An 18,489-nucleotide genomic window follows, 5' to 3' on the forward strand; every position below is an offset into this window, starting at 1 on the left:
TATAGATAAATGCTTCAACGATATCGGAAAATGACTGGGAAAATAAACCTATGGAAATTAGGGAATTTTCTAAAGGGGGCTTCCAGCCTCCTGTATGTATAGAAATAATCTGTCCACTTTTCAGTACTATACAGTCCACACTAAATTATAATTATTTGTGTACAAGTGTTTTGAATTTCTTGTGAACTCCTCGAAGGAATCATTTTTCATTCACCCCTGTTGTTTAGTTGTGTTGTTGCACAATCCTTACAACATAAATGACAATCAGTACATGAACCAAATAGGGAGAAAAAGAGAAAAGGAGGCAACATGATTATAATTACATTATCTTTTTACTGGAAGATAAAAGATTTACCTTTCCTTTCCTGAACAGTCCTATCCTTCCCAAATTTAAAACTGATTTCAGAGATGATCTGGGCAATGGCCTAAAATCTTCGTCAATCCATGTTTCATTTGCATGTGAGGTTCTTGGATGAAAATACAAAATTTCCAGATGAAAAAGCTTTAGTTTCATTTTTACATTGACCGTCCACTAAAATTTTAATTATTCCTACATACGTTCTAGAAAACCACAAAAGACACATTTCCTCTGCACAAGTCGAAATGGGGCAGCCTTTGTTATTCCACAACATGAGGTTAGAAAATGAAAAAGTTCCTACAATTCTCTCCCCTTCAAACATACTCTCAAAGCAACTGAGCTTCTGAGGAAGACACTCTTGGAAGAGAGCGAACATTGGGCCCTAACCCAGTTCAGCGCAAGCGCCAGGCCCTCTGTCACTTTGCGTTCAGGTGCTAAGCTTTGTGTGCAGAGGGTATTCAGTGCACTGCTGTTCCGGGGCTCCCCAAAGGGCTGCAGTGAGTGGGTTGGGGAGGGTCGTCGGGAGGAGGGTAGTGGTAATGACAGCTTCCATTTATCAAGCCCCCACAATAGGCTCGGAACATTAAAAATCTTGTTTGCCATTGTCACAAGGCACAGCATACAAAAACAGGACCGTGGAGGTTATATAATGTGCCTACATTCACTCTCGAAGACTGATCTGGGGCACGGGATAAGCTCATGGGATCCCAAGATGCCTGTTATTTCCTCTCCTGCACATTGCTTCTTCTAAGAGTGAGCTAGAGATACATGCACGGTGTGGGGCCGAAAGGGGAAAAGTGAGAAAAACAAGTTTCAAGTGTGCAGACATTTACACAAGACCCCAAAGCAGCATTTAGGATTTAAATACAAAATGTTTTCCTTGGTCACCACCACACGAGGTAAGCCTCTAGTTTTCATCTGTAATGAAGCCGAGGCACAAAGAAGAGGGAGACGGACCTGCTACAAAGTCATCTCTGAAATTCTTCTCTGTGGCGTTCTGCTAAAGGACTACACTCCTGGACTCTAACAAGATAAGTCAACATTTCACACTCTTGTGGAAACAAATTTATTTTTAATTCAAGCAAAGATGGCTTTATCAGTCACTTCCTCAAAGGAGAAGACCACATGGAGGAAAAACGACAAGCGTTAAAGTTCTTGAAGCAATTGCGATTCATGTCACACTTGGTTTGTTTCTGTTCTCCTTTTTGGGGTTTCTAACCCTATGTAGACTGTCAGTTGGTGCCACCTACCAGGGAGTTCACAGTAAATGGCTGATCCATGGTGTCCTGTGTACGGAGTGAAGGTGGTCACCGTTTCTTCCCAATCATTTCATCTGTTTCAAAGACAAAAAAAAGCAGAGCTTGGGTTTTGTTTTTTTTTTTTAAGAACCTCAGTCTCAAGTCGTAAGCCCCAGGATTACTTCTGCCTCAGAAGAATATGAATGAATTGAAATAGTTTTAATGATCTGTTGGGGTTTTTTTTAGAAAGGCTGCTGGAAATAACTTCCTGGAAATATATAACTGCAGCTATTTACGGTTTCTTAAAAAGTGGAGGTGGAGAGAATTAATTGTTGCCTAGTACCCAGAATGAATCTGCCAGGTGTTACCTTACTTAGAACTCTATGCAAAGTTATTAAGTAGCTTTACTGTCTTCGAAGTGAGAAAGATCACGATGATTAAGAGCATGGGCTTGGGAACCGTGGACTCTAAAACCTAGAGTCCGTGTGGGCTTAAATTAAGCCCTCCTATTTCTGGGAGGTAGAATTCTAAGATGACTCTGTGATTCCTGCCCCTCGGTATCCACAGGTTACTGTACTCCCCTCCCCTTGAGTGTGGACAGGGCCTGTAACTGGCATCCTATCCATAACATAGCAAAGGTGATAGGATATTACTCACATGATCATGTTATATCATATGGCAAAGGAGAATAGATCTGAAGATGTATTATATTAAGGCCCCTAATCACTTGATGTTACATTAACCAAAAGGGAGATTATTCTGGATAGGCCAGACATGATCAGGAGAGGCCTTTCAAGAAGGGGGACACTCTCCTGCCAGTCTTGAAGACTCGGCCACCACGAGTTCCACAGCTGCAGGAAAGTGAATTCCGCCTGTAAGCACGGAAGTTTGGAAGAGGACCCCCAGCCTCAGATGAGATCTTGACCCCAGTCGACAACTCCATTGCTGCCTTGTGAGACCCCAAGCAGAGTCCTGACCCACAAAACTGTGAGGTAATAAATGTATTGTCTTCGGCCATGAAGCTGGTGGTGATTTGTAAAGCAGCAATAGAAAACACATACACTAATTGTGTGACTGCAGGTCATTTATCTCCCTTTTATCTGAAAAATGGGATAAATAACAGTACCTATGTCATGTAGTTGTAAGGAAGATTAAATAAATTAGCATATAAAGTCCTTAGCGTAGTTCTTAGCACACAGTCAATATTATATGACTATGCAGGTGAGGAAACTGAGGCTGAGAGATGTTAAGTGAATGTACCCAAATTCAAGTAGTCACTCAAACGTTAGTCTCTCTCTTCTTTATGCTAGTTTAGGTCAAGCTTTGCATCCCACTTCCCACCCCTTCCAAAATTACTTTTGCCTTTATATTCCACTAATCACTGATGTGATGAATGACACATATCTTCCTATGTCCTCATTTATAAAATGTGGGGGGTTAAGCTACATTCTTTCAAGTAATAACATTCTGTGATCTAGAATCTCAGAAGTCGAGCAGCCAACCCGTCTGTGTTAGTTTTTGGCCTGAATTCATGGCTGAAAAACCCTTCAAGGAAAGCCACCCAGCATGTTCTAGTGCTTCCCCTTCATCCTCTCCAGTGATCCCCGGAAACGGAAACGTAAGCGTGCAGGTTGCAGAAATGCACAAGGAAGGAAGGGCCTGGAGAGAGACAGTCACAGTGGAGTTTAAACCCCAAGTTAATTCTGGTATCACTGAGTGTAGGCAATCCCATTTGGGGAATTACCACTACTTACTGACAAGAAATAAACCAGGGTGGGAAAAGACCTTATAAGAGTTACAGAAGCAGAACAAAGAGGCTTATGGGGAATTTGGAGCTACGTGGAAAGAGAAGGAACAAGGAAATACTAGTCATTGATTATGGTCTTGCAAAATCTTCTGGGATTACTCAGACTTTTAAAACACAGACCAAATAATTTTAAAAGTTGGAAACATTAGAACAGCGGTTCTTAAACTTTACTTTATCTAAAAATTACACAAACCTGGGACTTTTTAAAAATGCAGACTCCTGGGACTCACCCACAAGGAATCTGAATCCATCATTTTAAGCCCACCAATAGGCACTGCGTGTTAGGGTGCGGCCCAGCTGCTTTTGAATCATGATGTTTCCAAACAATACTTCGGAAGGCACTGCAATGGAGAACGTACCAAGCAGGACTCTTACTTGCAAGCAACGGCACTGACTCCTGAATTCACAGGACAATAGAAAGATCACAAATTTCCAGGAAGAATATTGTACGTTGAGTGTAATTGAAAAATAAAAACCTCTTTAAAAACATTTTCCAGGAAGGCCAGAGAAATTGGGCTTGGAGGCTCCATATCCAGGAAGATCACCCCAAATCACACAGCAGCATTGGTCTGGTTGTTTGGGGAGCCTGCCTCTTCCACCGGCAACACCTGGGGCTGCCCTAGGAAGCATGTGGAGCTGCCTCAGTTTCTTCCTGTCAAATGGAAACTTCACTAGTTTCCATTTCAAAGTATGAGAAGGAAACATCTGATTGGCCGAGCCTCAGTCACATGCCTGCAGCCAGGTGGCAAGGGTGGCTGACAACGCAAATATAAACGCTTTACACTTCCGTGGAAGGCAGTGGGATGTGCCAAGTGAGAAAAGGCAGATTCAGGGAAGGGTGGCCCTAAACAATGGTAAGTGTGCACAAAAATCAAACAAACTTCTTTGTGATGAACTTCTAAAGGTATGAAACATTTAATTCAACATATCTTACACACTGGAATTTATTAAATACTATAGATGGAAACCAATCACTATTAACTCCCACATACATATTTATAATTCAGAAATTGACAGCAACAAACTCTCCTCGAATCTAAGATCAAAGAAGTTTATAGATTGGTTGGTCAACTTTATTATTATTATTATTACTATTATTGTTATTATTTTTACCATTAACTACTCCATGGCAGTGGCCCTGTCTTAATTCCTTTATTTTTAAATCCCCAGTCCTAGCATTTTAAATCCCCAGCATTTATCAGTTGTAATATGTTACAATTATCAAAATCAACATAAACAGGTTATGTTCTCTTGATCGGTAGCTGTCAAAGTGTAGAAAAGGTCCCCAAGATCCCATTAAAGGGAGTGCGAGGTCACTATTATTTTCATAATATTACTAAAACAGTATTTGCTTTTTTTTTTTTTTTTTACCATCAATCTCTCACAACTGTACAGTAGAGATTTCTTGAGGTCCAAGTTCATGCCCTGCTCTCTTGAATATGTCTATAATGTATGTTTTAACTTTTAATATGGTAAATATGAATAGCTATAACCCACATAAACAAAGCTTTCCAGTGTCCTTAGTCATTTTTAAGAGGGCAAAGGGATCCGAAGGCCGAAACTGCTGCTCTAGATCTGCTACGCAAGCAAACGCGCAAATCAAAGCAAAACACCGCATGTTGACCTAACCAGAAACACAGTGGTCCAGAGGAATATAAAAGAGAAAAAAATAAACGTCAAGTGTCACCTTCCATTTGTGCTGCTAGCGTCCGCTAAAATAATTAGAAAATTGGGGCACAGGAAGAGATAACCTTACCTCCTACAACCTGATGCCCACAGTAGTGGAAGCAGCAAGCAGACCGCTGCATATTCTGCAACGCCCTTTTTGTTTTCTAACATCAAATACAATGTTTAGCTGCTACAAAGCCATCCAGGTCAAACCTACATTTCCCAGCCTTTCTTGGAGTTCGGTATGGCCAATGGGGTACGAACTGCAGCACCGTGATGGGAGTCTGGATTCTACCCTTTAAAGGAAGGGACACGGCCTTCTCTATCCAGGAGCTGGGATGTTGCCACAGAGGTGAGACACCTTCAGGCACAAGGAGGAGCCACGGCAAAGCAAGAGAAGACAAGCAGTCCAGTTTGCTTACACTCAGACCAGTATGACAGAGACGAATTTTATCTCTTCTGATCCTTTGTTTTCGTTTAGGCAGCTGGGCCTGCATGCTGACAAATGCGGTGAGTGTAACCTAGAAAGGATGATTCAGTGTAGCCCAGGAGACTCTTGCCAATACTGATCATGAAACACACGTCTTCCATCATCCCACCTACCTCTCTCAGCACTCTGCCTGTGTGCTGCCTCCCCCCGCACCTTTGGCCCAGGTACAGGGAGAAGCAGAAATATCCTATTTCCTCCTTTCGTTTCCTCCCCAGCTTACCTGAATCCTGCCCAGCCTGTGAGATCCCACGTACCCATCAGAAGTTTCACACTTCTTTAGAATCAGTACCACATAATCCCTCAAACACAGCAGATATTATAAGCTATAGCCCGAAAGGCAACATTTGGTCATCATAAATGTTTAATTTGGCTGTTACAGGAAATTTTAAAATTTTAAGTTAGTGATCAACATTTAAAATTGGGAGATTCATATAAAAATTCAGATTTCACTTCTCTTTAAAAAAACGTATTAGAGGATGTGGCAAAACTGGGCCCCAGTACCTGGAACATTTAATTGTTATTATTTATCTTCTGTCCTGAGTTCAGAACAGTGCCTGCTACTTGATAGGGCTCAGTATGTTTTTGTCGTCAAGTGAATGAATGAAGAAGCAATTTAAAAAAAATCTATAGTATATTTTCCATCACATTCCCAGGCATATAATAGAAGCTCAGTGAACGGACAAGTGGTTCACTTAATTCTCTCAGCACTATTTATTATTAACCTCATCCATTCAACAAACATCAGTTGAACACCTAGGATGTGCCAGGCATTGTTCTAGGTATGTGGAGCATGTATAAAATTGGAAAATATTTCTGTCCTTGTGGAATTTACATTGTAGTCAGGAGAGACAGATTAACAATAAACCTTTTAAATAAACAAATTGCATAGTAAGTTAGAAGGCAATGTGTCTGCTTGAAAAAAGAGTGGTGAGAAAAGCAGTAAGAGAGGCAAGGAAAGCAAGGAGGCCTTTCTGATCGCCGTATGGACTTGCGCTTGTGCTTGGGGTGCAGTGGGGAGCATGTAGGGTGTTGAGCAAAGGCATGAGGTCAATGGCATTATAATTTACAAACAGACCTGTGGGCGTGCTGTTGGAAATAGACTATGTGGGCAAGGGAGGAAGCAGGATATCATTGGGGAGAGGTGATAGTGTCTTGGGAGGTGGTGACAACCTTAGGTAAGATAGATAGTAAGCCAAAGCAAGGAGGAGGGAGACACATCTCAACCCACTAATTCAGCAGTCCTGAGCCTGGTCTGAGAGGATTGCCAGGTGTTCCAAAGATCACAAGCAAATCTATGATGGCGCAGGAGGAGGGAGAGTCCTTGAAATTGTGTGTTGGGAAAGGAAGCCTTTGTAGCAATTTCACTAGCTAAGAAAGCAAGCCTTTACTAGCTGGGAAAGAAAGCCTTTATAACTGTGTATTAATCCCAATGTCTGGAAGGGGGAGAAGGAGAGGCACCTAAAAGCTGGCTGGAGCATATATCTCCTGCAGTCCCAATAGCTGGGGCACTCGGATTAGCTGGGTGCCCACTTACAGCCTTTTGCTCAAGTGTACTTCATAAATAAACTTGCTATCTCATTTCCACCCTACGTGTTGTCTCTCATTTGAATTCTTCTCTTGCGAGCAAGGCAAGAACCGAGGAGAGGGAGCCCCTTGGTTTGTGTCTCTTTAGTAACAACAGCAATGGATCAAGCAAGTAGAAAGTTTAGCCTTTGCTGAGGAAATAGAAGGCATTTTCATGTAAGTTCTCTACTTCCAACAGGAGGAAAGGCAAACGGCTCAAGTGCCACAACGATAAGCAAATGGTACTTCAGGGAAGTAATCGTGTAAGTTTAACAGCACAGGAGGCTGGCAGGACAGCCGACTCCTCTAGCTCCTCACACTTCAGCAGCTGTGGTGGGAAGACACGCTGAAGATGACTTCAAGTGCTATAAAGATAAGATAAACATTGCAATTTGGAGGATCAGAAATACACTGAAACAAGATACCCAGAAAATAACAAGGGCAGAAGGAAAGTACTCAACATCAGGCACAAATACAATATTGCAGTTTGGAGGCTTGATGGGCTCTGGGCGGCCCATCAGCACCAAGGCGGCCTCTGGAGTGAGCCTGGGCGTGAGTCGTGGCCGAACCTGCTTGCCAGTCATCCCTGCTAGAATCTGCCAGGCTCTCTCACCCCAGCTCATCACCGCCCCACCTCTCCACTTCAGAGTGGCTTACAACTAATTGGAAACACTCATTAGGGAAGCCTGATTTAATCTTGACCTGCTCCCTACTCTCCACCCCCAGTACAGCCCACATTCCTGTGAGGTGATAACATCTGGACTACAGCCTGGTGACATGTTTAACCTGTCCTATACCCCCTGAGAGTCTCTTTTGCTTTAGAGCTTCTTGCTTTTATAGACCTAGCCTCTTTTCCTCACTATAGCCTACAAAGACACAACCATTTCTTTAAATGAACTTTCAAAGAGGAGGAGGGGAGTGACTGCTTCCTATTAATCCTCGCGTACAACGGCTTGGGGAGCCAGGCACAGAGAGGTATCAAAACCACATATTCACAATGAGCACATAGAGGACAACCCCTCTGTGTCCTGTGGGTACAGCTAACAAGTAGCTCCTGGAACCAACTGAGCAGTTCCAACAGGGTCCAGAGGGCATGTGGCAAAAATGAGTGTCGTCCGTGAGTGGCCTAGGAGAGGCTGGAACCCTCTCTAAAGTGACATTTCACAGCTCTGAGTTTATGAACATTTCCTTTTCCTATGTCCCCACAGTTTATAGCCCAACAGCAGAATCCTTTTGATTTGGGGTCCCAATTGGATGTCTCTCCAGCTCTCAACTTCCCCCAAGGAAATGTGGAAGCAGCTCTACAGTTCTACCCCTCAAAAGCCAGCAGCAAATAACACCAGGAGTGAACAGAGAGAAAAGACTCTGACCTAGCCCAATGTTTATTGCGTGACCTTTTTAGCCTTAATTCCCTTAACTCTCTTCCTTTTTTTCTTTTTTAATACATTTTTGGTGGCTAAGTTCAGAATCCTGACCCACTTCCAGGCAGTGAACAACCTCCTTAGAGACTGAGCACGCAGAGCAGAGCCCGGGAGCCGCCACCCGGACACGTACCCACCCCCCACCCCCCCTCCCTGGCACTCCTCTCCACCTGAGTGCCTCGTGAACTGGATAAGCAGGTGGGAGAAGCCAAAGGCCCAAAGACTGCACGCCACCTCCTGAAGTCTCATTTCTAATTGGCCGACCAGCAGCCTTTCTTTACCCCACTGGGTCAGGGTTCACGTTTTCCAGGAAGAACCTGGTGCAATATACTTAGCTGGAAACAAATAAAGGAAATTATCATAACCTAGAGTGTGGGCTGCAGTGGCCTTTACAGAAAGGGAAGTAAAAGGTTGTTCCCTTACCTTAGATGACACAGGCAGAAAGAAGGATCTCCTGAGTTACACCGATAGATTGGGACCTGCTTTAGGGGGGGAAATGACCTAGGCCTAAACCCTTGTTTTGTTCATTCGCAAAGATTTAAAAATTCAGACATTAAACCAAAAATTACTTTGATTTTTATGCTTATCTGTAATAACTGCAAATCAGAAATACACTATAACCCAGAAGATATGTACAAATATACTGATAAGAGAAATATGAGACAGGATCAGAATATTAGAAACAGCTTTTATTGTCATTGCACTTTTTTCTATAGTTTGTAAGTCCTCCAGGTGAATACCTTCTAGGTGCCAAGTGCTTGTATCTTACCCCTAGAGGAATATTCCAGGTTAAACATACCGTGACACCGAGGTTTAGAGTAGATCAATCAATAAGGATGCAGCTGCTACAGGAAAGATTATTAAATAAATCAGCACTCCCAATGTGTGTTTCAAATTACTCTGAGATAAGTCTGGGCTACCCTGAGGGTAATCAAGTCACAGTGTAAGTAACACAAGAATTGCTTCTCCTACCACAACAGAGTTTTCATCCTGACGCCAGGGTGAAGCAGTCGGGCACTCCAAGCACACAGCTCAGGCGCTGGGGCCATGTACACAGGGACTTCCAGCCTCCACCACACACGAGTTCAGACTGCTATGGCATCTTATTTAATTAACCTTTGTGTGTGTTTTATCGTCGTCTATTAAATGGGAGAAAATAACAACTTTCCAAAACAACTGAGTGCAAATGCTCTCTTGCACACAGGACTTGGACAGTTGGCAAGTCACCAAATCTTGGACAATGGGACCAGCACAGAGCTTCCTGTTGGAAGGATTCCATGAAAGATTTTCATCTCTGACAAGAGATATTCTGGAGAATGTGGACTTTTTCATCAGTTGGACATGTGTCTTCATGTACGACTATAAATGCAGTGGCCATCTTGCAATCCAGAAGGGTCAGTCAAGCTTAAGAAGCCGCCAGCATGCAGAGGGTGCTGGAATGAGCCTGGCTCCTTGCTGACGCTACTGAGCGACTGAACTTATCCTGCAACCATTCTCCCCTGAACTGTCATTGTGTAAGATATAGTACATGCAATTGTTTAAGCCACTCTTAGAATACTGTAATATGCTGCTGGGTTGCCATAGGGTTCCTCTATCAATATAAAATATAGCTTTAGCTATGTGAATTTGACAGCAAAAGCGGTGATTCTGAATAACTAAAATAATACTACTAATAGAATTCTGTGAGATATAACAACTTTTGAAGGGAATATTTCTGAGATAATGTTACATTTGTTGGCCCCGGCCAGGGCTGGGCATCGCGTGGTGAAGCGAAAGGTTGCTGGTTCTATTCCGAGTCAGGGCGCATACCTGGGTTGCAGGTTTGGTCCTCTGGGGTGTGTACAGAAGGCAACCAATCGATGTTTCTCCCTCACATCAATGTTTCTCACCCTCTCTTTCCCCCTCCTGTCCCCTCTCTCTAAAATAAAAATAAAATAAAATATTTTTAAAAATATTATATTCTTTGACTAAAATATAAGTATTATTTATCTCTTGGTGATTCACATTCTCATTTCAATGTAGCTGTTAATGGCAATGCTTCCCTGCATTTCTAATTTGCTTTTGTTTAGAAAATCAATTTAAAAGCAACCTCTTGGACTTCTGGTCAAGATAGAGAAGTAGGTAAATGCAGGGCTCACCTCCTCCCATGACCACTTCAAAATCACAACTAAACTATAGAACAACCATAATGAGAACTGCCTGGAATCTGTCTGAACAGAAGTCCTATGACTAAGAATATACAGAAGCAGCCACATGGAGGCTGGTAGGAGAGGAAGAGGTACAGGATGAACTGGTCCCACACCTAAGTATGGTTGATAAAAATAGGGAGGGACATCTTGGCTATGGAGGTCCCCCGTGAGGAGCAGGGGGCCCCAGCCCCATACCAGGAACCCAGGGTTCCCGTGTATGGAAGAGAAATCCCCATAACTTCTGGCCGTAAAAACCAGCAGAGATTGTGGCTGAGATGGAGGGCTACTGGAGTACCAAGAGTTCCAGTAAAAAGGCTCAAGCCCGAATTTCCTTGCTGCTGGACTCACTCACACTGAGCTTGGGCAACATCTCCAAAGGTACCAGGGACATATGGGGAGCAACTGAGTTGTCTGACTTTCTCCCAGACAGAAGTGCTGGCAGGAGCCATTGTTCCTTTTCTGAGCCCTCCCCTTTCAGGTGCAGGTAGGCCCCATATCTGAAATCTCCATCAGCGTGACTAACGTTGTTCCTCCAGACCTGGTGATTCCCTGAGGCCTCACCACACCCAACTTTTGGGCCCACACAAGCAACTTCCAGTGGCTTTTCTATACAAATAGCCTGTCTTGATTCATGCTGCAGTTTTCTATAATCTCTCAAAGGTCACAAACCCCAAACAAGCAGCATCTGGCCTTGGCATGCCCTGTACCTCTTACTAAGCACACCCAACTCCAGCTCCAGTGGTAGCTGGCCTCAATTTGCAGCCTAGACTCTCCCAGGCTCCTCCAAGCCCAGCACAATCGGCAACCATCTGCAGATCACTTTGTAGTTTGTACCAGTAATCAAGGCTCAGCTACAACAAGAGGGCACACACAACCCACATAAAGGACACAACTGAAGCACCCAGCTCCGGAGACCAGGGAGACTGCACCAATGGGTCCCACAGGACACTACTATGTAAGGCCACTCTACCGAGACCAGGAGATGTAACATCTCTACCTAATACATAGAAACCTACATAGGGAAGCAGCCAAAATGGGGAGACAAAGAAGCATGTGCCAAATGAAAGAAAAGGAGAAAAGGAGAAATCTCCAGAAGAAGTAAATGGTATGGAGGCAAGCAACCTACTGGTTACAGAGTTCAAAACAATGGTTATAAGGATGCTCATGAAACCTAGTGAGAAGTTCAACAACATAAAAAAGAACACAGAATCCATAAAAAAGAACTAGTCCAAAGTGAAAAATACAATAACTGAAATGAAGAATACATTAGAAGGAACCAACAGTAGATTGGATGAAGCTAGGACTAAATCAGCAACTTGGAAGATATGGGAGTAGAAAACACCCAATCAGAACAGCAAAAAAGAAAAAAGGATCCAAAAAAATGAGGATAATTTAAGGAGCCTCTGGGACAACATCAATTGTATCAACATCACATCATAGGGGTACCAGAAGGAGAGAGAGCAAGGAATTAAAAATTTTTTGAGGTAATAATGACAGAAAACTTCCTAATCTGGCAAATGAAATACTCAAGCACAGGAAGCCCAGAAAATCCTAAACAAGAAAACAAGATGGACCCAAAGAGGCCCAAACCAAGACACATCATAAGTAAAATGCCAAAGATTAAACATAAGGAGAGGATCTTAAAAGCAGAAAGAGGAAAGCAGTTAGTTACCAACAAGGGAGCTCCCATAATACTGTCAGCTGGTTTCTCAACAGAAACTTTACAGGCTATAAGGGACTGGCACAAAATAGTCAATGTGATGAAAAGCAAGGACTATAATCAAGATTACTCTACCCAGTAAAGCTATCATTTAGAATCAAAGGAAAGATAAAGAGCTTCCTAGACAAGCAAAAGCTAAAGGAGTTTATCACCACCAAACCAACATCAGAAGAAATGTTAAAGGGACTTCTTTAAGAACAAAAAGAGAAAAAGAACAACAATATGAATAATAAAATGGCAATAACTACATATCTATCAACAATTACTTTAAATGTAAATGGATTAAATCTTCTAATAAAAAAAGGCATACAGTGGTTGAATGGATAAGAAAACAGACCGTTACAAATGCTGTCAACAAGAGATTCCTTGAGATCAAAAGACACAGACTGAAAGTAAAGGAATGATAAAAGACACTTAATAATAAATGGAAATATGGGAGTCGGGGGCAGGGCAGGGGAGAGTAACAGGGAAAATCGAGACAACTATAATAGAATAACAGTTTAAAAAGTGCAATATTAAAATAAATATATAAATAAATTAGTTATAAAAAATAAAAGTGGAAATAAAAAAGCTGGGGTACAAATACTCACACCAGAAAAATACAGACTTTAAACAAAGGCTGTAGCAAGAGACAAGGAAGCAGCCACTTCTGTGTATTTATCTGAAGAAACCCAAAACATTAATTTGAAAAGACATATGCATTGTTATGTTCACTTCGGCATGGTTAACAATAGCCAAGATACAGAAACAACCCAAGTGCCCATCAATACATCAATACATACAGAGGTAGTGCATCCTGGCTGGTATGGCTCAGTGGATTGAGCGCACACCTGCAAACCAAAGGATCATCAGTTCAATTTCCAGTCTAGGGCACATGCCTGGGTTTCGGGCCAGGTCCCCAGTGTAGGGCACGTGGGAGGCAGCCACACACTGATGTTTCTGTCCCTCTTTCTCCTTCCCTTCCCCTCTCTCTAAAAATAAATAAATAAAATCTTAAAAAAAAAGAAGTGGTGCATATATGCAATGGAATACGACTCAATGGAATACGACTTAGCCGTAAAAAAGAACGGAATCTTGCTATCTAGATGGATCTAGAGGGTACTTGCTGAGGAAAACAAGTCAGACAGAGAAAGACAATTCCATATAACTTCACTTACATGTGGAATCTAAAAAAAAAAAAAAAAAAACCAAAATAAACTACAAGCAAAACAGAAGCAAACTCATAGATACAGAGAACATTTTGATGGTTGCCACATGGGAGGAAGTTGAGGGGAGAGGCAAAAAAGGGGAAAAAATTAAAATGTGCAAATTGGAAGTTACTAGTCATGGGCATGTAAAGTACAGCATGGGGAATTTAGTCAGTAATATTGCGATAACTATACAGTGTCAGATGCTGTTCGATTTATCGGGGTGACCCTTTGTAAGTTATATAGATGTCTAATCACAATATTAAAAGTAAAGTTCATACTATCTGGTTTCCTTTTTATAAAACTGTAGGCAAGTAAATTCTCTCTAGTGACAAAAAGCAGGTCAGGATGTTTGGGGCGGTAGAGTGCGGCTGGGAGGGAGGGAGAAGGAGGGGTAAGTGCAAGGGAGCACTAGGGAAATTTGAGTGTGACAGAGATGTTCATTATCTTCACCGTGGAGATAGTTGCACACATATATCAAACCTTATCAAAATGTGCAATTTACTGTATGTCAATTATACCTCAGGAAGGATATTTAAAATAAAAAAATTTGTTAAATCAAGTATAAAATACATTTTTTTAATTAAGAAAAAAGGAATAAGGAACCTTGTGAGATGGGAAGACATGGTTCTTACCATTTCCAAAAGTGCTCCAGGCTGTACGGCATCCAGCCATGGGCAGTGCCCTCTGCCCAGAGCATTCCTCAGCTGCCCGCTCCCCTGGGCTGGCCTGACTCGCATGGATCCTCACATCACAGCTGAGAGCTCACCTCCCCCAGGGAGTCTTCCCATTCACCCGCTTATGAGCCCCTCAGTTGTCTTGTGGGGGATGCACCACAGTGCGTGATCTTGTTCGGACAGTAACCCCAGTGGAGCCCCACCTCACACACGGTGACAGGCGGATCCTTACTGTGATCAGCCGCACAGCTAGGGATGGATGCACGGCCTGCGCTTGGCTACTGCAGTCCTTTCTTCTGGAACACACCAGCTAGAGAAACAGCTGAAGGTTTTTCATTTTTTATCTTACTGGCACTGACCACATTGTTCTGCCATTAGACCACTCCTCCAGTTTCTTTTTCTAAGCGTACCCACCTGAGCTGCCTTTTTTCTGCTTGTTTCCAAGCCGGTTCTATAACCTTCTTGTAATTCTTTGCCTCATTATCCTTTCAATAAATGCTGTTTTGCTACTGTTAGACAAAAAGGAAAAAAAAAGCAACTTCTTCACTAAACTTCTCTGGCTTCAGTCTTTTAGTTTATCTTTGATCACTGATAACACAACTTAAATGTATTTGTAAAATTACAAGGTAGATTGGACAGGGATCTGAAAGGATCTGCTATGAGTAAACTCAATGCTGATTTCAGTGTATGTGCTACATGATTTCTAATTTGACTGCTCAAATGGCATTTTTCTTACCTTTTTTTTTCCCCCTCCACTAAGAGCAAGCTGAGTTCTGGGCAGGTGAAATATTATTGTAGGACTGTATTATCACCTTTAGTGAAGCAAAAGAGCTATCATAATAATAATAGGCACTACTAACAGACAACTTTTCTTCCCTGGGTAACTAAAATAAGGGCTGCATGATCTCAGCCCTTACAAGAGCCTCACTGAAGAGGAGGGAGGAGAGCTTAGAGATTAGACCTGCAGCCTCCTGAGTCAGGCAGCTGGGTCGAGATTCTGCCTCCGACCACTAACTGCAGAATCCCAGCTTCCCAAGCTGCAAAGTGGCACTGATGACCGTAACTAAGAAAAGAGCTGTTGAGAGGGTGACAAATGACAGCTACTGTTATCTCCATTTTGCAGATGAGAAAATTAGAGCCTAGAATAAGTAACTTGAGCAAACGGAGAAGCAGGGCTCAAAACCAGGTGCACAGGATTCCAGAGTTCATGCTCTTAGTCACACAGTGATACTGGCAACTAACGTTTAATAGTTCATGGTGAAATCAGGTGAAGGTCAAATGCTTGGGCCTTGGGCAAGAATGATAAGATTTACTGCAGAAATGAAATGTCAGTTCAGCATTACAAATATCTGATTCATAATCTTTCCCTGTCAAATAAATAAAAGCGCAATCATTTCATCTACTTGTTTCTTAGGCAGAATGATTCGTTACCTGTGGACTGACCACCTGGAACACGTAGTTAAAAAACTCAAATGCATAAGTAGTCTACCAAAACACATTTTAATTCAAAATATTTGCTGGTTTTTAATGTAAATCTAAGCTGTGGTATTCAAAAAGGATTTCCTATACTCATAAATGTGCTAATTTAGGATGCTGTTCTATTTTTTAATGAGATGATTTCACTAATATGCATCATAAAACATTCGGAAAATGAATTTTTGGTGTAAGGAAGAAATTCATATTTGTACACAATTATTTTGTCATCGTAAATCCACAGGAGCACATTAATTTTGTTATCTCGCTGTTGAAACCCTAAAATTTCCTGGAAATTATGCATTCTAAAGATAAGCCACTAAACTCTAATGTACATACTTCCCTTTTTATTGCAATTTGCTTTTAAGAAAACACTATCCAGAAGTTATCTAATTCAATGAAGGACAATGAGTCACAAATAAAATTTCAAAATAACATCATTTTCTAGCCTGCCAGTTGCATGAAGCTCAGAGATGAGGTCAGTTCTTGGGCATTATTAATCAACTTTATATAATTTTCATAAATTTTCTAAGAACAGTACTTCAATAAGATGAATTTAGTCCAGCACTACTACGGAAAAGCAACGGCCATCCGAGAATACTTCCCATTTACTGCTCCTCCACTGCCCCCAACCACAGGAATCCTAACTTCAACATGTTCCAGTAGACAGCTGCATTCACTCACGTGTTTGGTCTTGCCCTAGACCAGGGGTCCCCAACTCTGTTAGGAACTGGGCGAAAGAGTAGCAGCTTGCCTGAGCTCTGTCTCCTATACCCTATCTCACCCCCATCATCCACGAAACCAGTCCCTGGTTCCAAAAAGGTTGGGGACCACTGCCCTAGACAATCTCTTCAGAGCAGTGGACAAAAGCAAAGCAGTCTGTGTCCATCCGTAACCTCCCCGGTAGTCCGTTTTTAAATGCTTCAAGAGCCCCTTTACTGCCAAAGCTGTTAGCAAGTGGCTGTCTGCTGCTCCTCTTCGCTCGCCACTCACTCCTTCCCTTTTTTCCTTCCCTGAAGCTCACGTCTCTCTACCCTGATGTGAAGTTTCCTCCAAGTGTGATTCCTAGGCCACCTGCACCATAAATACTTGGTGGAAGAGGAGACTGGTTGTTACAAGAAACAGATTTCTAGGCCCCAGAGAGTCAGACTTTCTGGGAAGGGCACCCCATGAATCCCTAGTTTCATCAAGCAGCCCAGGAGACCTTTAAGCACATTAAAACTTGAGACTCACTGTTTTAGATAAAATTTCTCTAAGAGTGTTACAAATTACCCCCAAATGCCTGGCCTTGATCAGCTGAATATCCCTACTTTAGAACGGACTCTCGTCTCGGCCTCAATGAAACAGAGATGTTTCCTTTTCCCTCCCATTTCACTCATGCTGCATCTAAATAATTAATTTTTTGTCTTTCCTCTTATCACACCTTTATTCCATAAGACACATTTTTTCATGCTTTCAACTAAAGCTTAATCTGAGCTTTAGCACTGTGTCTTCACATGTTCCCCACCCATTCCACCAGGACATCCAACTGTGATTTCTCACTCAGGATGTTCCCAGGCTAAATATGTACTTCCCACAAATACTGCTAGTACCAAAAAAATTCTCTCATTCACGTCTTTATCCAGAATTATTTATTAAGCGACTACTTTGTGCTAGGAGCTAGTGATACAATGGTGAGCAAAGAGACCGACTATATCTGATCTTATAAAACCTGCACGTACATTTTGCTAGGGGCAGGAGTAAGGGCAGACAGGCGTAAAGATATTAAACCGTTATCTGCACCATTGTATCATTAAAACTGTGTATCTGCTACAAAGACAAAATACAGGAAACAGACAGAAATATGCATTTTTTTTGCAAAAATTCCCCAGAAGCGTGTCCTTCTCAGGACATCAGGGGACACTGATTTGCCCTATTATCAGTGATACTAACTTTGATCACATGTTCATGTCTCTCCTGCAAATCTACCACTGTGTCCCTCATAGTTACAAAGTATCTTACAGGCAGTTACTTTGAAATATGCAAACATACTTTCTCCCCCTAATTTTAGCATGTGAAGATGATCCGTTCTGAGACAATTATTACTGTAGTGTTTGAAAACAGTGAATTTTCTATTTCCATCCTTCTTTCTACATTTATTAGTTTAGGTGAAGTTTTTGTTGAAAGGTTAATTTTTGTACAAAATTTTAAAATTTTAAGACCTTCAAACTCACTGATGACAAAAATTGTTTAACTACATCCAACAATCTTTCCTTCTAGTAATGTAATGATTAGATATTTTTATATCTAATTGTGTACAAATTTGTATGCAAGGACTAAGACAAAGATGAAGTTTCTTTCCACCACCAGGAAAAATGTCCCTGAATCTTCTCAATTATGCTCAGCTGCTTATCTAATTCTCAATTCTGCCCAATAAGGTGATCTGCCCTAAATGGGCACTGAGTACATATTTATTAAATTGAAATAGTCTCTTATGTCCCTATAAAGGTGAAAAAATAGTCTGGCAGTGACAAAGTTTCAGAAAGAAGAAGAACTGGCAACCCAGAGGGGAGGCACATATGGAGCTGTAGATGAAGTCTAGACTAAGAGTGGTAAAAAGAATGCTGAATAAATAGTTATTGGGGGAGATTCTGAGCTAAAAACAACACAGAACTTGGAAGTTAAGTGAGAATAATGATATAGGAGCATAAGTTGGCAA

At 41.8% G+C, this 18,489-nt stretch overlaps 1 protein-coding gene across 4 annotated transcripts in view; it reads right to left on the bottom strand.

The window, feature by feature from the left end:
* The window catches only part of STAMBPL1 (STAM binding protein like 1), a 49,313-nt gene that overhangs the window by 20,395 nt on the left and 10,429 nt on the right, over positions 1 to 18,489 (bottom strand). For 2 of the 4 annotated variants that reach the window (XM_045197773.3, XM_045197774.3), the window contains exons 2-3: positions 1,609 to 1,691; positions 356 to 467 (exon numbers count right to left, since the gene is read on the bottom strand). Coding sequence is in view for 2 of the 4 variants with exons in the window: in XM_024563455.4 (XP_024419223.2) it covers positions 1,609 to 1,638 (30 nt within the window). In the remaining 2 variants the exon portion in view is untranslated. The remainder of the gene's footprint in view (positions 1 to 355; positions 468 to 1,608; positions 1,692 to 18,489) is intronic. The other 2 variants (XM_024563455.4, XM_024563456.4) reach the window with 1 other exon arrangement.

Source organism: Desmodus rotundus, chromosome 4, assembly GCF_022682495.2.
Source record: "Desmodus rotundus isolate HL8 chromosome 4, HLdesRot8A.1, whole genome shotgun sequence".
NCBI classification, from domain to species: Eukaryota; Metazoa; Chordata; class Mammalia; order Chiroptera; family Phyllostomidae; genus Desmodus; species Desmodus rotundus.